This window comes from Delphinapterus leucas, chromosome 5 (genome assembly GCF_059928025.1).
Source record: "Delphinapterus leucas isolate spDelLeu-1000000601 "Yukka" chromosome 5, BTC_Dleu_Yukka2, whole genome shotgun sequence".
NCBI lineage: Eukaryota > Metazoa > Chordata > Mammalia > Artiodactyla > Monodontidae > Delphinapterus > Delphinapterus leucas.
Genome location: NC_143133.1, coordinates 44663530 through 44684518, shown reverse-complemented (window position 1 = coordinate 44684518; position 20989 = coordinate 44663530). Strand labels below are relative to the sequence as shown.

At 44.2% G+C, this 20989-nt stretch overlaps 1 protein-coding gene across 1 annotated transcript; it reads left to right on the top strand.

The window, feature by feature from the left end:
- The first annotated feature begins 972 nt into the window (after positions 1-972).
- On the top strand, positions 973-17925 carry QDPR (quinoid dihydropteridine reductase). Its single transcript, XM_022566909.2, has 7 exons — positions 973-1106; positions 3279-3371; positions 7079-7175; positions 9360-9500; positions 13514-13622; positions 14654-14737; positions 17245-17925. The coding sequence occupies exons 1-7, from the start codon at positions 1008-1010 to the stop codon at positions 17348-17350; spliced, it is 729 nt and encodes a 242-aa protein (XP_022422617.1). The 5' UTR covers positions 973-1007; the 3' UTR covers positions 17351-17925.
- The last annotated feature ends 3064 nt before the right edge of the window (positions 17926-20989 follow it).

The window sequence follows — 20989 nt, the reverse complement described above, 5'->3', positions numbered from 1 at the left end:
AGGGAGTTCAGGAGGTTGCCCTGTTAACCAACAGGACTTCTGGGAATCTCACTTGGAGAGCACAGAGGGGCAGAGAGACATGGTGATGGAAATAGTTTTCTTCCCTCTAAGGGGGGTTCACTTCTGTGGTCTCTCCGCAATGAAAATAAAGAGTGTCTCCACAGCTTGTACGGTGTACAAAGGCTCTTACCGTATGCTTGCTCACCCCTGATGGTGCGGCAACCCTTTGTGGTAGGCAGGGGATGTGCTATTCCAGACATTTCTCTCTTGAGAAAACTGGATGTCAGGGTTGGGGCTGGAGATCAGGTCTCTGAAATGCAACAGCTGCCTTCATCACAATAACCTTGACATAGCAAATGTTTTTCTGGTAATGAACAACAAAATACTTATAAAAGGCTTACGAGAGTGCTTGGCACATTAGTAAGTGACCAATAACATTCGTTATCCTTATTGTAACATGAAGCACGCTTTGAGAAGGCAGGCCATGTGTAATACCTTTGCATCCTATCTCTGCCCCAAATGATGGACCTATGTCAATTTTTGGTGTTTTAGGGGTTAAGCAGTTATCTTTCGAAAAATTCTGCGGGAATTGACGGATCTTCAACAAGCCCATGCTCCTCCAGGCTGAATGGAGGTGTGGTTAGGCAGAACCCTGTTAAAGACTTGGGTTCGAATTCCTACTCTTCTGGGCAAGTGGCTGAGACTCTCCTGTTTCAGTTTCCTAACTTGTCATAGGCTCGTTGTGCACACTAAAATGAAACGGCACTTCGAGATCACTTCTCGCCGTGCGTGGGTGTTTATTTGGGGCTGGGGCGGGGCAGCGGGCGGCGGATGAGGGGGCGCGGCCCTGCTCGCCGAGTGTGGCTGCGCGCTAGGCGGCGGCAGCGGGCTCGGCTGTGGGTGCGGCCGACGCGCGGTCCCTCTTGGCGGGGTAGGCGGCCGGGGCGGAGCGCCACGTTCGTGCTCAGGGGCTTTCAGAGCAGCGGAAGCCGAGCCGGAGGAGCGGGATGGCGGCGGTAGCTGGGGAGACGCGCCGGGTGCTGGTGTACGGCGGCCGGGGCGCGCTGGGCTCCCGATGCGTGCAGGCGTTCCGCGACCGCAACTGGGTAATTCGGCGGGCTGCGGGCGGGCACCGTGGTGACTGGGGCCCAGAGGGGCCTGCCGGTGCAGCGCCGGAGCGCGGCCTGGAAGGAAGCTGGGGGCCCCAGAGCACCCCCAGACATGGGTGATTGCACATGTATGCACACGTCTACACGTCTGTTCTGTCTCCGAGTGCGTGCGTACCCCGTGGCCCGAGGTGCAGGGCCTTTGCTCTCCAAGGAGAAAGGTTCGGGGGCATGCGGCGGCTGCTCCGTCAGCCTCTTCCAGGCCCGGAAAGTCTGGCATGACTCGAGAGAACAGAGACGGAGGAAGAGGTAATGAGAGGGAAGGATCTGGAATCACACTGCTTGCCTGGGGTTACTAGCCCTATGACCATGAACGGATTGCTTAACGTCAGCGAAATTGAGTTTCCCCATCCGTAAAATGGGGATAATAATAGTATTTATCCCTTAGGGGAGTTACGAAGATTAAATGAGATGAATGGCGTCGTTCGTTGTGCATAAATTGTAAATTGCTTGACTCGTGGTAAAAGCTATTTAAATGTTAGCTATTATTGATATATATACATATATATTATTGATATATACCTCTGTTCCATTTGCTTCCGTTATATGTGATACTTTGAAATGCCTTTTGTTTTGCAAAGATTACTTCTACTGCTTTGCATAATCAGTAGCCGCTCCCCAGAAAGCAGCAAGGAAGAGACGAGGTTGTCGCCGAGCTCGTGGCGGGGTCAGGGACCCCACTCTGGGGAGCTTTCGTGGGTGTTTACTTAGCAGCAGCCTGAGCAAGGGTGCGCTGGGACCAGAGAGAAAGGGTGCCAGGGTTTTCTTCTTACTCACAGTCTGGTATAGGAATATGCTTTGAAGGATTCTAAATACATCACCTTCCCACCATTTACCTGTCTTAGGGTATCTTCCCAGGTCTGCAGCCGTGGATGGTGGTGACAATGGGAACATTTAAGGACTGCCAGCCAAAGGCCAAGCACTGTGCTCCTACATACTCTTAGTTTCCTTTACTCTTTCCTGTAACTTTAATACAGGGCTCCTGTATCCACCTACATTATAGATACAAAGGCTGTGCTTCCTCCCGGTGCGGGCACTTTGGCCCTTTGACTTGGTGAATCTGCGGAGCTGATTTACCTGTGACTCTCCTGTCTTTCTCTGCCTTTCTTCCTGGGGGCTCCGGGAGGGCGGGGATAGAACCTTTTCTTTGTCTCAGTATCCCCCATGGCTGTGACACAGAAGTAGTGAGTGTTTTTGAAAGGATGCTGTGTTCTTCAAAGCTTGTGGTGGAGATGCTTATCTCTGGGACCTTCAGACTCCCGGACCTTGGAGCTTTCTGAGTAAGAACCATGTGTCACCTGTGCCAGCAGCTGTAGAATCTTACATTCCATTTACTTCTCACACTAACACCATTCATTGTTGACAGCCCTCCATTTTACAGGTGAGGAACCTCTGCAGAGTGGGTGAACGAGAAAGCTTCTATAGGCCAGAACCAGGATTCAAAGCCTGATCTGATTTTCTGAACCCACAGTCATCCCTTTATGCTCTGGGACAGTGGTCGGAAAATTCCAGTTCTCCGTGGGTTGAATCCTGCCTGACACCTTTTTTCATAGAGCCCAAGAGCTTGAAATAGTTCCCCATTTTTAAATGGTTGAAAAGAAATCAGAAGAGTAATATTTTGTGACATGTGAACATTCTATGAAACTCATAATTCAGTGTCTGAAGCTTAATTGGCACACAAGCCACTCTCACCCATCGATTCATTTACTGTTGTGTATGGCTGCTCTCCAGCTATAATGGCAGAGTTGAGTAGTTACAACGGAGGTTGTATGGCCAGCAAAGCCTAAAATATTTACTCTCTGGCTCTTTACAGAAAAGGTTTGCAGACCCCTGGTCTAGGGGGTCTCTGCACGATCAGGGTTTGGCTTTCAGAGGTGGGAGTGGAAGAGGAAGAGGTGTTTGGGGGCAGAATGGGCTAGCCTGGGGCTCAGTAAGGGGTACACTGGCTGAAGCCAGATGCCCTGCAAAGAGTGCAAGAGGTCGGTTGCTAGATACTTTCTCTAGGTGGTTTTCATGTAAAGCCTCTTATGTGCTTCCACTCCCCGAGTTCCTGGGCATGGATCTTTAACAACTGACTGTCTCTTGACCAAAGCTGTTTTCTCCTTGATCCAGTGGGTCGCCAGCATCGACGTCGTGGAGAATGAAGAGGCCAGTGCCAGCGTCCTGGTTAAAATGACAGACTCGTTTACAGAGCAGGCTGACCAGGTAAGTCTAGAGAAGGCCCTACCGCGCATGTGGTAGGGGAACGCTGGGGATAGGGTTCCACCGGCTGTGTGCTCTTCCTTTTTTTCAGGTATTACTTCTCTAATTATGAAAGCCATTTGTGCTCATGGAGGGAAATTTGGAAAAAATGAAAAAAACCACAAAGATAAATAGCCCATAATTCATGTCTAGTTAGCTCACTAGTTAGTTCACATTTTGGCCCATTTTCTTTTCTTACAAACTATGCATACTATATGTTACTAGTTTTACAAGTTGAAATAAATTCGTATTTTATATGTCATGGTCAGCTTTTTTGTAAAAACTTAACCTTTAACTTAGATACTTATTCAGATCACTTAATAAAACCTGTGTTGACATGTAATTTTTCTTTGTGTGGATTGGCCACAGTTTGTTTAGTTTGCACTTAATTATACATTTAAGTTTTTTGCAAAGTTTTTTTTTTTTACCATTATCAAGAATACTGTGGTGAACTTCTTCGTCTCTATCTCTGATTATTTAGCATACATTCTAAAAAGTGGGCTCCCCCCATTCAAAGCAAGAATACTAACAAAGCAGGTTGTTTCTAATTATAAAATCATAGGCTTTTGGGCTTCCCTGGTGGCACAGTGGTTGGGAGTCTGCCTGCCGATGCAGGGGACTCGGGTTCGTGCCCCGGACCGGGAGGATCCCACATGCCGCGGAGCGGCTGGGCCCGTGGTCCATGGCCGCTGAGCCTGCGCGTCCGGAGCCTGTGCTCCGCAACGGGAGAGGCCACAGCAGTGAGAGGCCCGCGTACTGCAAAAAAAAAAAAAAAAAAAAAAAAAAAGTATAGGCTTACTGTAAAATAAGAAGTCAAACAAAACTATACAAATATATAGGTAAATTGTGAAATACCCCTCTTTCTCTCTGTGATAGTGTCACCTCCCCCTGCCCAGAAGGAAGCACTGTTAACAATTTGTTGGATATCTTGGTATAAATATCTGAGATGCTCTTAAGCGGTTCTGCCTTTCTGAAAGAGCTGTTCCCACCAGCTGCATGAGGATGTGCTTTATATGGTTCTCATGCCAACCCTCAGCTATTTCTTATAACAAATTAAAAAAATTTTAAAAGTAGTGCATGTATGATGTAGAAAATACAGTTAAGCAAAAAGGAGAAGGAAATCATTTCTGTTCTCACGATGCAGTTAATATTTTGTTATATTTTCAGTCCATTTCTCCAAACGTATACATGTATAAATCTAAAATTTTTTTAAAAACCCTGGGACTTCCCTGGCAGTCCAGTGGTTAAGACTCTGCGCTTCTACTGCAGGGGGCCTGGGTTTGATCCCTGGTTGGGGAACTAAGATCCTGCATGCTGTACAGTGTGGCAAAACCCCCTCAAAAAACCCAAATAAATTATGACTATACTGTAACTGCTCATTTGCTCTTCTTAAAGCATCAGTTTGACATAGTTTAGAATATAGGAACCCAGCTGACTTATTCCAAAATGTAGATTTTTGTTGTCCTTAACTTTTTATAATATGCTCTCAATGTTTCCTATATTTAATTATATTATTGTCTTTAATGGACCTAATAGTAAAACTTGACGTGGCTTCGTTGTGTGTTATATACCATACTAAGTGCCGTATTTGCATTTGCATTAACTCAATCTCTGTAAAACATTTCTCATTTTATCTTCCTTTTAGAAATGAGGAGTCTGAGGCATAGAAGTCCCTGGTGTTTGCTCAAGGTCAAAGCTAGTAGGTGGCAGAGCTAGGATTTGAACCTGGGCAGTGGGGGTTTGATGTCTGTGCTCTTAACTGTACCTTAAGTTGATTCTCAGCAAAATAGCTTCATGTGAATAAAGTAATGATAACTAAAACCAAATGCTAGGAAGGCATCTGGGCTTGGATAGCAGCAGCTCCTCCAGACGTGGTTCTCTGTAATCAGCGTCTCTCCTGCTCCTTTAATTGCAGGTTTCTGATGTCTGTATCCCTTTTGGAATGTGAAGTTGTCCGCATCTGAGTCTTGACCATACAGTGCATCTTTACGATGAAGATTGGGAAATGCCTTCATTATTATAAGCTTAGCTTTTAAAATCTTTAACCATTCCTGTAGGAGACTCTCTCATCCCCCAGTCACTCAATTAAGAATTTCTGGACAAAAACATGACATCCAGTTTTTGTTTCTAAAGCTCCAGAAGAGGAAGTTCAATCCTAATACACGTAAAATTGGCCCCCTGGATTGGAAATTCACGATGACAGTGATAAGATGAAGAAGTGAGAGAAGTACTAAATCTTTAGAAGACTATTGGGCAGAAAGCAGAATTTAAGGGGAAGGAGTTTTAAAATGCCTCGTTTTAATTTTATTATAAAAATAAAAGACAGAGGTTGTAAAAAAACAAATCAAGCAGGTGCATTGTTGGTACGGGCTCCATGCTTCCCTAAAAAGTAGAGAGCACAGGTTGTGTGCCTGTACAGAGGTCAGGGGAAATGATCCAATTTCCTGCAGCTGGGATCTGGGCTCTTGGCAGCAGGGTGTGGCTTAGAAATCAAGGGAGGGGCAGCCGGGGAACCAGGGTAACAGGCAAAAGGTCAACAAAAGCTAAATCAGGATTAGGTGAGATACTTGCCAAGGGATATTCAGAAATCTTCTTAAAATGAAAGCTTTAGGTGTAGAATGTATGGAGAGGAAAGATTGATTTCCATTGCTAATGCAGTCTCTTTGGAAGAGTAATTTTTGTTTTTGGCTGGGCCTCATGGTTTGCAGGATCTTAGTTCCAGGGATTGAACCCGTGCCCTGCGTAGTGAAAGTGCGGAGTCCTAACCACTGGACCGCCAGGGAAGTCCCTTGAAAAAGTAATTTAAGGCTCGGAAATAGTTAGGGAAAGCAGTCAGAGATTGAAATGTTACTGCTGGGAGAATTACACCATTTACACTTAACACCATTGTGTTAAGTCTTAAGAAGATTGATCTTAACAAAGCTATTGAGAGGCTGTGGTCCTTTCAGCCATTCCAGAAAAAATATGGTATAGTGGTGAGCATAGATGCCTTCCAGAAAAATATGGAAAAGGGTCATGGGTAATGACCAGGATTGTCTGTCTTGTCAGACTTCTGTTTTAATAAATTGTAACAAAAGGACATGTATATGTTTTCAACACTTTAAACATTTTAATCAGACAGAAATAGAGAATTAAAATGAACCCCCATGTACTCATTATTTACCAACATTTTGCTGTTGACTATTTTTTATTGCTTTTTAAAAAAAATAATTTCTCTTTGGCTTTTTTTTTCTTGGAGCTGCAGTTAATGGGATACTTGTATTCCAAGGAGAGTGGAATTGATTATTTCAGATTATGATTCTGTGATTTGCAAAGAAAGTCGGCAAAGAAGTATACCAGAAGGCTAGCTGTAGGCAGTGAAGCCCTGGGTGATTTTTTTTAAAACTTCTCCTACTTTATTTATTGTTTTATTCCAGGGATGCATATGTCTCCACCCTTTAGATGTTCAGAAGAAGACTGGGTTGCTTTATAAAAATCACACTGAAATGTAGTCGAGCTTCACTATCCAAATGTCCATTATAAATTGGTCCTGCATCTTATTTGCAAAGTATTAATTGCCAGGTACTGTGAACTGACTTAAGAAGAAGTGAAAAATAAATAGAGGTGACTGTAAAGATGTCAGCCTGTTGAGGTTTACCTGACAGTGCATCTTCCCAACCCTTTTATTTCAGGTGACGGCTGAGGTTGGAAAGCTCTTGGGTGCAGAGAAGGTGGACGCGATCCTTTGTGTGGCTGGAGGATGGGCTGGGGGCAATGCCAAGTCCAAGTGTGAGTCCTTTTCTGAGTTAGTCATTTTGCTCTTCTCTTTGTCCAGGTGCGTGGGGATGGGTCTATACTACGTGTCAGGTCAGATGTTTTCCTGTATGTCTCTCAGAAGCTTTACCGTAGCTGTGAGGTAGGGATCAACACCCCGTTTTACAGATAAAGAAAAAACTTCCCATAGAAGGGGGTTAGGGCAGAGGGACCTTGAGATTGACATTTAAAAAGGAGACGAAATGAAATCAGCATTGTTTCTACCCCAGTCTTTCAGGGCTTATTACTGGGAGTTGGGGGATGTGAATGGAATGGAGAGATCATTCTGAAGGTCAAAAGGACTCAAAACTGAGCTTTTGTTAAAGCTGAGTATATTTTCCATTTTTTATTACGAACATTTTCAGATATACAGAAAAGTTGAAAGAACAGTTCAACACACACCCTTATGTCCTCCGTCTAGATTCAATCCTTGTTAACATTTGCTATACTTGCATTCTCTTGCTTTCTTACATGTGTGTCCTCTGTGTGTGTATTTTGTTGTTGATCATTTGAAAGTAATTTGACACTTCACTATATTTCAACATGCGCCTCCAAAGACGAAGCTGTTCTCCCACATTATCGTAATACCATTCTCATACCTAAGAAAATTAACAGTGATTCTATGAGATTAATAGTATCAGCTCATGTTCTGATTACCTCAGTTTATTCCATATGTTTCATAGTTGTTTTCTCTAAATTTGTTCCAGTCAGGGTTTATGTACTGCATTTTATTGTTGTTTTTAGTCTCTTAATCTAGAATGGTTTTTTTTTTTTTTCCTGTGACAGACTTGGCAGGTCCAGGGCAGTTTTCATATAGACTGTCACCCACACTGAATTTGTCAAACTGTTTCTTTAAGGTATCATTTACCTTGTTCCTCTGTCCCTGGTATTTCCTGTGAACTGGAAGGTAGGTCTAGAGGCTTGCTTAGATTCAGGTCAAATATTTTGAGGTGAGAATGCTTCCTGAGTGATGTGGACTTCACACTGCATCACATAGGGAGCTTACCACGTCACATGACCTTCTCCATCCAGAGTGATGCCAAATTTCGTGCTTGGTTAAGGTGGCAAGCTGATAGATTTCCATCATAAAGGTTCATTTTTCTGTTTGCAATTATAAGTGACCTATGGGATGGTACTTTGGCATTGTGTATGAATATCCTGTTCCCAAACACCTTGAGAACCCCAGATTCCCAAAACCTAATGGTTATAAGCATCCATTGGTAATCTCTACCTGAGTCAGTCATCCCATTGGGGATTGGAAAATGGTAGTTTTCTAATTCTATCATTCCTTCTACATTTATCAGCCAAAGCCATTTAAAAAGGAATTGATTTTCTGTGAACCACACTTAAATGGGAAATTGGTATTTTGTGTGGTGATCAGGTTGGCAAAACACCCTGATGGCCTTTTGTGTATTTTGGTAACAAAAAGTGATACATGTGGGTCCATCCTTTTTTTTTTTTTTTTTTTTGTAGTTCTTTTTAGCAGGGAAATGCAGTACCTTGGTTGTCACCTACTGAAAACCCCTCCTCCTGTATCAGGAGGTCTCTCTTTCTGGGTCATGGGTGCAGCTTCACTGGGTTCTGTGTGTCCTGTGAGGGAGGAAGGGGACAACTGTTCGGCTGGTGATGTGACACTCCTTACCACTTATTCCTCTTCACGTCTCTGGAAGGCCAGAGGGTTAAAACAACTGCAAAATGGTTGTTATTTCAGCTTTCTTTTAAAGCGTCTTTAAAGCTGGCATTAAACTTTCAGCCATAAAAAAATGTAGCTCCATAAAAGCCCTCTTTATGTCCAGATGGTAATAGTCCCTTTATCACAGATAAAACCTGACTTAGATATATAGGTTCTAATTATAGACCTAATGCCCTTTATGAAGTAGGACAATGTTTGAATTAAAGCCAGTCCTGCATATTTGTCAACAGTCCTCATTTATTGGCTGACATTTACCAGTTTACAGGTGAGGAAGTTGAGACTCAGGTGATCACGTGGCCTGGATTCGAACCCGTGTCTCTGACCGCAAGCCCTGGGCTGTTTGTATTAGATCTCCTTGTAGACACAGAGTGGCTGTGAGGACTTCCTGGAGTGTCGGGGGCCATGAGTCGAGCTCACCTGTCATTTTCTTCCCTGTGAATGCTCACCTCGTGTGTTTCTTTGCTCAGCTCTCTTTAAAAACTGTGACCTGATGTGGAAGCAGAGCATTTGGACGTCGACCATCTCCAGCCACCTGGCCACCAAGCACCTCAAAGAAGGAGGCCTCCTGACCTTGGCAGGGGCCAAGGCCGCCCTGGATGGGACTCCGGGTGAGCCTCCATTTCCCTGTCTGTGAAATGGGGATGCTAATACTTGCTTGCTGGGGTTGCTGGACACTTCCGTGAGATGAGGACAATTAAAGCCCTTTACCCTCTCAGGTGCTTTACAGTTTGATGGATTCTGCTTCCTTTTAGGCCCAAATTTTTTTAGGGGAAAAACTCCTGATCTTTTCATTTGCATTGTCCTCATGTTCGCGGTGGTGAAGGACCGCTGTAATCTGGCAGCCCCTCATCTTGTTTATTTATCTGTGATGCACCCAGGGAATGAATGGTGTTGCAGTAGCTGTCAGCTAGGTAATAGTCACATTGTGTTCACGTGTCCCAAGGATACTGTGAGCTGTAGAGCGAGAGACGCTGAGGTAGATTCTTCACCCTAGCTGTGTGGCCTAGAACAAATCATTTGTTCTCTTTGACGATATTTCTGCTGTAGTTTCCTTAATTGTAATATAGTGACAGTAATATCTACTTTGAAGAGTAGTTATAAGGTGTTAGAGGTATTAATATGTACAAAGTGCCCGGCACATGGTAAGTCTTATTATATATAGTCATTTAATCCTGGGGTAGAGGTCATTATTATCTTTTTCATTTTACAGATAAGGAAACTAAAACTTAGGGTAAGTAATTTGTCTGGGTTATGCAAAAAATAAGTTGCAAACGTACATTGAATTGAAATCCTGATCATTTTTAAATTCTGTGCTTTTTTGTTACATCATGCAGATCCAAGTTCCCTTTGCATTTTGTACTCCCTGTGTTAGCTTGCTAGGGTTGCCATAACAAAGTACCACAGACTGGGTGGCATAAGTATTTTCTCACAGTTCTGGAGGCTAGAAGTTCAAGATCAAGGTGTCAGCAGGGTTGCTTTCTTCTGAGGCCTCTCTCCTTGGCTTGTGGATGGCTGTCTTCTCCCTATGTCTTTGCATTGTCCTCCCTCTGTGTTTGTCTGTGTCCAAATTGCCTCTTCTTAGAAGTATACCAGTCATATTGGATTAGGACCCACCCTAATGACCTCATTTTAACTTAATTACCTCCCATCTCCAAATACAGTCACATTCTGAGGTATGGGGGTTAGGACTTCAATATCTGAATTTGGCTGGGGGGCACAGTTCAACCCATCACTCTCCCTTTGGGATCGGGCTAAAAGAATTTAAGCAGGGGGTCGGGGAGTTAGCACAGGGAGGCAGAAACTGTCTTATCTATAAGACTACCTACATTGAACTCTTCTTAAAAAAAAAGGGGGGGAGATTTTTTGGGATCTCTTTAGTAAGTGGTGGAAACCTTGAGCACCTTTTTTAATTTTAATGTAACTAACTTAACTGTGAGCCTGTTACAAATTAATAATTTCTTGCCACTCATTTTCTTATCATGTTTCTCAGAGCAGGTGATCTTACAAGTCCGTGGCTATTGCAATGATTAAAGCTGTGCATATGTTAGATGCTAGTTGGGTTAAGATCTGATTTTTATTAAAGGTGACATAGAGCAGAGGTACTAGAAAGTAAATAGAGAAATGAGTAATAGCTTGACATTGAAAAAAAACCCTAGGACTGAAAGACTAATTTTTCTGAAGGACAAAACAGTCTTCTACTTGCCTTTGGTTTGTAAATATTCTTTGCTTATAGTTTCAGATACTGATTAAGACTATGGGATCTGGAACTACATGGGTTGGTTTTGTATTGTGGTTTTGCCATTTAGTTGCTGTGTGATATTTGGCAAGTTACTTAACCTCTCTGAACCTCAGTTTTGTCATCTGTAAAATGAAGGTAAATAGTAATACCTCCTTTATATAGTAGTTGTGACTTGTAAACATCTTAATGGATGTAAATGGTTTAGAAAAGGTATTAGAGTCAGTAGTAAATGTGAACTATTATTATTATTTACTCCAGGCTTACTTATGCTCAGTTACTCTTGCTTCAGATGTTAATAAATTTGTTCATCTTTCAGCTCGTTAGTTAGATGTTGTTAAACTTATTTGAGTCATGAAATCTTTTAACTGATTCGGACCCCAGAAAAATCTGGGGAAATCTGTGAAAGCAGGTGATGAGCAGGCTTAGGAGTCCCTCAAACCCAAGAAGAGTTGTTCAAAAATAGAAAGTTTTTCACTTGGAAAGATACTGAGACAACCCTCACCCTCCTATGTCCAAGGTTGTATTTGTAGACTGTCCACTGGAGCATAAACTGTGTGGAAGTGATGGTGATCACTTTTGTTTACCATTTAAGGATCTGTTTTATGTTTGGAAATCAGTCCTTAGGGACTACACTGATCATTTTGTAATTGGAAAGACAGTTTTTATCTTCTTAATGATATGCATTTTTTTCCATATCTTGCCAATGACGCCCTTACCCGCATTGTGTAGAATTCTGTGGAATTAAACCATTAGGGCTGCTGGCTGCTGGCTGCTTGTTTCCCTGCTTTCATGCTGTTTGAGTGGAATGAAGAGAGAGTCCTAGGAGTTTGCTGGGGACAGGGGCTGAACGAATGAGATTCATGCACTGGTTTATTTTAATTACTATTAGATCTTCCTGCCGTTGTTGGCCTCCTGCCCCTAATTAAACAGAGAAGCCAGGTTTGGTGAAATATTCTTCTTGTACTTCTAAATAACTTTTTGAAACCTTGACCCTCTTTTGCAATTTGAGGTTACTGTGGAAGCGGTTCAGTGATTGGTTTCTTGGCTGGGCTGTGAGCCCCACCTCCCCCTGGACCTCTGATGCCTCCTCAGTTGTTATTCTTTAAACAGCATGCCTGCTGGGGTTTTTAAGGGCACTGCTGACCTTTGGAAGTAGTGGTTTTCCGAAGGTGGAGGGGTGTTGACAGCAATTAACCATTCTTTGTTACTGCGATAGCTGCATTTAGTGCACCTACAGCTGGGCGCTGTGGGGAACTTTGGAGAGGAGAGAGACCTCGCTTGCCATGTGTCTGGGGGTTCAGACAGAACCCTGTCCTAATAAGCTATTGTATTCAACATATAGACTGGATAAACAGCAAGGTCCTACTGTGAAGCACAGAGAACCATATTCAACATCCTGTAATAAACCATAATGGAAGAGAATATTAAAAAAAGAATGTATATAGATGTATAACTGAATTACTTTGCTGCACAGCAGAAATTAACACAACATTGTAAATCAACTGTACTTCAATAAAAGAAGGCATGCCTTACTTCTGTCAGCAAGCAGTTGCTGACTCATGGGAGGAAAGGAAGGCTAATAGGTAGCTTGTATGCCCATATGTCACAATTGCTCAAATGGTATACTTTATTTTTTTATTTTTTGGCTGTGCTGCGTGGCTTATGGGATCTTAGTTCCTGGACCAGGGATCGAACTTGTGCCCCATGCAGTGGTAGCGTGGAGTCCTAACCCTGGACCACTAAGGAATTTCCCCAGATGGTATACTTTAAACAAGGAGTTGGACTCCAGGCCATAGCACTTCTATTAATCTGATGGGAAACACTTATGGAAGTCCCGCCCTGTCCTGAGCCTAGAATTAAGTACTTTATCCCCATTTTACAGATGGGATAACTGAGGATTAGAAAGGTTTTGAGAACCCGCCTGGATTTCTTTAGTGGTAAGTGGAAGAGGTGGGCTTTGAACCTGCTCAGCCTGACTCTAAAGCCTGCGCTTCAAATGACTGCTCGGTTTTGCTGACCCATTGGGCACCCAGGGTGGGTGTGTGCAGGCTACTCACAAGCAGTTGTTGATACAAGGGTTCAGAACTCTTGCTTGGCTTTTAACCTCTCCATTGGCCTCGGTGCGAGTCTGTGTGTGGGCCTGGGCATATTACTCACCCTGTCCGAGCCTCTGTTTCCTTAGCAATAAAAATAGGATTAACCTCATGGCTTCTGTGATAAATATTAAGTACCAGGCAAATAGAAGGTTATGTCCCTTCCACTTTCTCTCCATGGACGTCCCTGGTTCTCTTTTCCCGTCCTCTTCTGGACCCTGGCGTGGTGTTCTTTGGACATACCAGTGGCGGCCAGTGGTCACTGAAATGCTTTCTTCTTATTTCCCAGGGATGATTGGCTACGGCATGGCCAAGGGTGCGGTTCACCAGCTTTGCCAGAGCCTGGCCGGGAAGGACAGCGGCATGCCGTCCGGGTCTGCTGCCATCGCCGTGCTCCCGTAAGTGCTGGGGAGTCTCCCTCACCTCTGCCCCATGGCTGAGAATCCACATGTGACCTAGAGTCACTCTACACCAGGGGTGCGTGTGTGCCATCACCTTGGCTTCTGAAATTCACCAGAGGCCCTGAAGGTACCTGTGTAGGTTTTGGATTATCCTGGGCTTTCCAGAATGGTTGCTTGGCTGATGGGATGGGTCTCTCTTGCCTCTTTCTTGTTTTTTTTTCCTTCCCTCTATCTGTCCCTCCCTCCCTCCTTGTTAAAAAATAGTTTACACATTTAATTTTATTATTTGTAGTTCTGTCTTTCAAGTCATTATAAGGTCGGTGTAGAAGAGAGACTGTATTAGGTTTGTGGGATGGGAGAGGGGGAGCCTGGGGAAGAATATGGGAAACTACGGCGAGAGGTTTCTGGAGGGATTCCAGGACCAAATGGCTTGTCTCGTAGCTGTGCTCCTATAAAGAGGATGTCTGTCTGCTAGGGGACTGGGCTGTCCACGTATTCATTTGTGGGCTTCTGTGATTCTGTGACTTGGTCTCACGGCTATTTTGAATGATTTCCGAGGCCTGAAGGTTCTTGGGAAAGTCATACATACCTGAATTCTGTATTCCCTTGCTGAAAATTGGAAGATTTCATGGAAAACAGCCACAAAATGAAGGATGAGGCTGTCTTTTCCCCATATTTAAAGGAATATTATGATTACACATACAAAAACCTGAGAAATGAGTCTGCCACAGTTTAGGGAGTGAATGGAGACATAAACAGCAGAACAGTTTACTTTAGTAAAGACAGTGTTTTAGAAAAAAGGCAAAACATGGCCCTTTCATTTTGTTCCTGTCTGCTTGAAGGGTGAGTTCTGAAGCACTTGGTTGAGTCAGGCTGGGATGTGATCTCTGTAATTGTGGACGGCTTCCTGGCCTCTCTCTGATTATCTTCGTGTGATCTCTCCACATACTTTCCTGGCCAAGGAGGGCCGGGGCAGCTGTTGTTCTGAGGGGGAGGCACATGTGACACGCTTATCTCTGTGCTCGCAGGGTTACCCTGGACACACCGATGAACAGGAAATCAATGCCTGAGGCTGACTTCAGCTCCTGGACACCCTTGGAATTCCTGGTCGAGTGAGTATCACAGTCATTTCAGTGACTCAGCAGCTTCCATTCTCTGCCTCTTGTGGGAGAAAGGACAGGCCCGTGTTATCTTGGCTTATCAACTTGGGTGGTTCGTGAGGGCCTGACCTCTGAGGGCACCTTGCACCTCATTGTCAATATCACGGGGTGGAGGGGTTGATGGTGCCGACCTGAATCCTGGCTCCTCTACCCACCAGCTGGCCAATCTGAGCATGTTGTTTAACTTCTCTAGGCCTCAGTTTCCCCATCTGTATAATGGGGGTCGGTGATAATTGTTAGGAGGGTAAGATGTGGAAGTGTGTGCCAAGGTCTCAGCACTGTGTGTGACCCATAGCAGGGCTGGGTAAGCCTGGAGCCTGTAAACCGTGTTCTGTCTGTTAAAGAGGAGTAGCTGCATGGAATCTGCCGCTGATCTAGGTGGAACATCTGGGCCCATATGCCTGAATTAGTGCCAAGCCACAAACCCACAGGAAGCATCCTTTGTGCCCGAAATCATATTCAGCCCTTTGTGAGTATGGGTGGCACTGCAAGGTCACAGAGAGAGTGAGCTCTTTTGTGTTTGCCTAGATCTCAGTTTCCCGCTCTCCTCTATTTAAGGGGGAGTTAAGCATGTGTTCACTGAGCACCCATTCGGGCCAGGGACTCTGCTGGGCCCGGAGACGATGAGGAATAAGATGCAGGCCCTGCCTTCATGGAGTGGGGATGGACTCGCCCAGCAGAGCCGGTGTCTGAGCCGCTTTGATGGCTATTTGCACAGGATATTTCTAAGGCTTGGGCTGAGAAGAAGCTTGCTTCTGGCCTGAGGTTACATCTTATTTAAATGGAATTGGGAGCTATTTGGGACTTCTATGTTTGGAACAAGCACTTATGTAGCACTTACATGCCAGGCACTATTTAAGCACTTCATAACCATGATCTTATTAAATGCTCATAGCAGGTCTGTGAGGGAGGTGCCGTCATCTTTATTTAAGGTTTGGGGGCTCGGAGGCATGGGGAGTGTGGGCCTAAGGAACTTGCCCAAGGTCGCACAGCAGAGCCAGGATCTGACCCGGGCAGTGTGGCTGCAGAGCCCTCGGTCTTAACCACTGTCCCGACAGTTACTCCTATCTTTACCGGGTATCATGCTTAATGCTGGATCTGCAAAAGAAAAAAAAATTTGAAGTTGTGGAAGGAACAACTCTTGAATGGTGTTTGCATTTGAGTTTCTTTTTAAAGGCCACTATTGCCAGCAATGTCTCTTGACAGAGACATTGACCCAGGACCCTAGATGGAACATCTGGGGCCATGTGTGTAATTCAGTGCTGGGCGACAACTGACAGAGGGTGGGCTGGGACAGCCATGCCTTGCCCCAGAAATCATGCTCACCCATTTGTGGTATTTGAAAACTCACGTGACAAGTTGACATAAAGCTGGCTTTGCAACGTCTGTGAGCATGTTACCTTCTTGGCTGTCCATGGTTAGAATGGTGTTCTCTCCCACCCACTCCAGACAGCTGACAAGGAGGAGGGAGAAGTAAGACCATTTATTAACCTGCCTAAGTAACACATACGCCTCTGCACATCCAGCTGTGACTGGTCTCCTTCAGAACTGTCCCCTGAGCCCTGCCCCCAGAGACGGCTCAGGACACATGACAGTACTTTAGGGAGTTGGAGCAGCGCTTGGGATTTAGAGCCTGCGTGACTTTCCTTCACGTGTTCAACCCCCAGAGTGGGAGCTCGAATGACTGGACAGCTGAACATCAGCTGTGGTCCAACAGGTTGCTTATCAGCATTAAAGATCCCGGGAGCTCCTGCGAGTTCTCTGGTGAAGGAAGGGCCAAGGTCCCACCTGGGGTTTGTTGGAGGAGATGGTATACTCAGCACTGAGAGTAAATATTTTAAAAATGATCAGCTACTTGTTAAACCTTGTGAATTCCTTGTGCCCTTTTTCATTCCTCTCTTCTTAGACGAGGTCTCCCGTCTTCCCCAGGCACGGTTGGTTGCCCCTCCCCACACAGAGTTGGTCATTAAATGCCCCATTCCAACACCGAATGTGTTTTATTGTAATAGTGTGTTCTTTCATCTTTTTCCATTGCTTGGCACAGCTGTGGGCGCTCCATAAATATTTGTTAAAAAAAGAATAATAAATTTTTTCTCTTTCTTCTTAAATTCTGGGAAGTGATATAAGCTAAGTGTCAAGTATTGTGCCCATGTCTGTCTCTTAGAATGAACTAATTAAAATCTTTTTTTAATCACATAAAATCGTACCACTGTGTTATAAAGGATTCCAACAATGCAGAAAAATAGCAAAATGAAAACCTTGCCAAATCTAGCCAGTCAGGAATTAGGAGTAAAGTTCTGAAATCATCAGGGACCTAGGTTTGTGCCCATGAGACCTTAGAGGCTTTTTTACAGCTGCTGCTGTGCCCTCACCCCCCACCCACCCAACCAGTAATGTGACTCTAAGCATGTGTCCAGATTTTTCCTTTTAAAATGTAAAGCTTCTCTTCTTTGTTCTAGAACCTTCCATGACTGGATCACAGAGAAAAACCGACCAAGCTCAGGAAGCCTAATCCAGGTGGTAACCACAAAGGGAAGGACGGAGCTTACCCCAGCGTATTTTTAAGCTATGTTTCATTGCCTGTGAGGTGCCTGTCAGAAAAGTCATTAATCTGTTAGCGTGGCCACATCCGGCCTTGCATTTTCTGTAATCCTGTTCGTGGTACGAGACAGTGAGTCCTATCTTTCTCTCATCTAATGTGCATTTGTTCTCCTAGGACAGTGTAACAGGTTTATGTGAAATAAAAACATGTGGAGCCCACAGATAGATAGCACTGTCAGTCTGCGTTAACCACGGAATTTAGGAGGTCTCAGGACGGCCCCCTGCGCTTCAGCGTCATGTTGAATTGATTTTGAGGCTCTGTTTCTGTGTCCCTGCCAGTGGCTGTGTCGACCTGACTAGTTCAGAGATTTGTTGGGTCAGGGACATTTGGACCCTGAGTTATTTTTGAATGTTATGTTTATGTCACAGCCGTAGTTTTTGTAGCCTTGAATTAAACTGCCATAAAACTCCTTCTGTAGTATAAGCAAAATCCCATGGACTCTGTTAAGGTACCTTTTTCCTGTGCATTTGCCAAGTACGCAAGAGAACTACTTGTGATTGTTTGGAGTTTATCTTCTTAATAAATGGACTTCATTTACTGTGTTGTCTTCTTTAATCAAAACGCATCTTATAAACAGTCATAGATGAAGGTACTAGAATCACAGGCTGCTAGTGATCTTTAGCCTGATGTTCTCGAAAAGGGGGGTGGATTCAAATCCTGAAGTAAGTGTTCTCAGCACAGTGACAGAGGCACATTTCCTTCTTGTGCATATCAGAATCTGAAGCTAGGGGGATGGCCCTGTGCATTTAGAAGCAGTGCCCCACGTGAATGATACCGGCCATTCTGATTGAGAATTAGTGGCCTAGTGCACCCCATCATTTTACAGGTGAGGAAACTGAGACCCAGAGCAATGACTTTGCATCCTTATGGCCAGTAAGTGGCAGAACTAAGCCCAGAACCCAGTCACTAGATGGCTGCTATTCATAAAGGCTTTTACCATGTGTTTTCTTTTTCAATTCTTAAAAAAAAATTTTTTTATTGAGGTAAAATTCACATAACATAAAATTAACCATTTTAAAATGAAAAAATTTGGTGGCGTTTAGTCTATTCACAATGTTCTGTAAACATGTTCATCACCCCAAAATCCAGCCCCATACCCACTAAGTAGTCACTCCTCATTCCCCCTGTCTCCAGCCCCTCGCAGCCACCAATCTGTTCTCTGTCTGTGAATTTACCTGTTCTGGATAATTCATGTAAATACTATCATGCACTCTCTGGCCTTTTGCGTCTGGCTTCTTTCACTTAGCATGTTTTCAAGGTTCATCTACTTTGGAGCAGCTATTAGCACTTCATTCCTTTTTGTGGCTGAATAATATTCCATTGTTTGTATATACTACACTCCATTCGTCCATTCATCTGTTGATAGACATTTGGGTTGTTTCCGCCTTTTGGTTGCCGTGAATAGTATTGCCATGCATATTCCTGTACAGGTTTTTGAGTACCTCTTTTCAGTTCTTTTGGATATATACCCAGGTGTGGGGTTGCTCAGCCATCTGGTAATTCTGTGTGTAACTATTTGAGGAGTCTTTTTTGATTCTTGACACTGCATTTCAAGGAGATATTATCCAACTTTTATGGGAAAGAAGATGTGAGCTCAGAAAGATAGGACTCATTTCTTCAAAGTCACCCAATGCTGTGGTCTGAATGTTTTGTGTCCCCTCCAAAATTTGTACATTCATATCTTGAAATCCTAATGCCCAATGTGATGGTGTTAGGAGGTGGGGCCATTGGGAGGTGAGCCCTTATGTATAGGATTAGTGCCCTTTTAAAAGCAGGTCCAGCAAGATCCCTAGCACTGTAGCCAAGTGAGGACAAAATAAGAAGTCTGTGACCTGGAAGAGGGCTCTCACCCAACCCTGCTGGCACCTTGATCTCAGACTTACAGGCTCCAGAACTGTGAGAAATCAACTTCTTTTTTTATCAGCCATCCAGTCTTTGGTATTTTGTTATAGCATCCCGAGTGGCCCAAGACCCCCAGCCAGAGAGCAGTACAGCTGGAAGTCACAGCACCTTACACGCCCACTCTTCCATCTCATCCTCCCCAAAATACCTGAGATAGATGGTTGCCGTTTTCAGATGAAGAAACAGTCCCATAAGTTAAGTGACTTGCTGAGGATACAATTAATTTCAGGAGACGTTTTCATTCCATTTAGAAACCAGACCTTATCATTGATTATTTAGATGTGTTTCTTTTCCTTTCCTTAGGCCTTACAATCTGGTGACATGCCAAGAGAATGCAATGGGATCAGGTATGAGGAAGGTGGGATGTTTTTTCTCTTATGCTTTAGCCAGTCATTCAGCAAGTAAGTTTTGAGTGCCAGCTATGTAATAGGCGCTAATGTATGACAGGTAGTGAATGGAGTAGGCAAAGCCCTCTGTCTGCCCTCAATAGAGTTTCACTGAGGGCAGACACAATAAACAATGAAATATAGCCTGAATATAAGTTAGAGTAGGTGAAAAAGGTGTGAACTGTGAGGAAAGAAGAGCAAGGTAAGGGGGTTAAGGAATGTTGAGGAGGTGAGGTTGCAATTTCAGACAGTGTAGAGTTATGGACTGAATGTTTATGTCCCCCCTGCAGATACCTATGTTGAAACACTAAGCCCAAATGTGGCTGAAGATGGAGCCTCTAAAGAAGTAAGTAAGGTTGATTGAGGTGACAAGGGTGGGGCCCATATCTCATACAATTAGTGTCCTTATAAGAAGAGACACTAGAGAGTGCTTTCTCTCTGTCTGTCTCAGTGCACACACCAAGGAAGGGCCACGTGAAGATACACGTGAGAAGGTGGCCATCTGCAAGCCAGGAGAGTCCTTATAAGAACAAATCACCTGGCACCTTGGTATTGGACTTCTGACCTCTAGAAAATTAAGTTCAGTCCTTTGGGCCGCCCAGTCTGTGGTATTTTGTTATGGCAGCCAGAGCTGACTAAGACAGTGAGGGAGGACCTCATTTGAAGAGATGACATTTGAGCAAATCTTAAAGGAGGTGCAGAAGTTAGCCCCTTGGATATCTAAAGTATGAGTGTTTTAGACAAAAGCCCCACTGCATGAGTGTGCCAGGTATGGCTGAGGAGCTTAAGGAGAACTTGGGGACTGGAGTGGAGTGAGTAGGGTCAGTAAAGGAGCCCTTGTAGATGAGACCAGAGACGTGATCGTGTGGCGCAGAGGTTCCCAAACTTCCTAGATCCGTGGTGCCATTAGTGTCTTAGCAATTTTTCATTGCTAAGCCCCTACATCAAAGGAAATACCTAACAGTGGCTTTATAAATAGTTAGATCCTAACAATCTAATAGTCACAGTGGGACAGATATCGCTGTGTTAATCTAGGAGATGGAAACTATCCTGTGGTGACCCTGTGAATTCCCTGGGGTGCCTGGTGCACAGTTTGAAAATGGAAAATGTAAGGTGGTGTGCATTTTAAGGATTTTGGCTTTGACTTTTGGCAGCCGTTGTGGGGATTTTGAGCAAAGGCATGACATGATATATTTTAAAAGATTGCTCCAGCTGTTATGTTGAAGATAATCCTGAGACTGTTGTGATGATCCAGGCAAGAAATGATGGTGGCTAGGGTGGTGGTGAGAGGAAAGTGTATTCTGAAGGTAGAGT

Coding starts and splice junctions, on each gene's coding strand:
- QDPR (XM_022566909.2), top strand. CDS start 1,008: ATGGCGGCGGTAGCTGGGGAGACGCGCCGGGTGCTGGTGTACGGCGGC. Junction 3,372..7,078: donor TTACAGAGCAGGCTGACCAG/GTAAGTCTAGAG, acceptor CTTTTATTTCAG/GTGACGGCTGAGGTTGGAAA. Junction 7,176..9,359: donor GGGCAATGCCAAGTCCAAGT/GTGAGTCCTTTT, acceptor TTCTTTGCTCAG/CTCTCTTTAAAAACTGTGAC.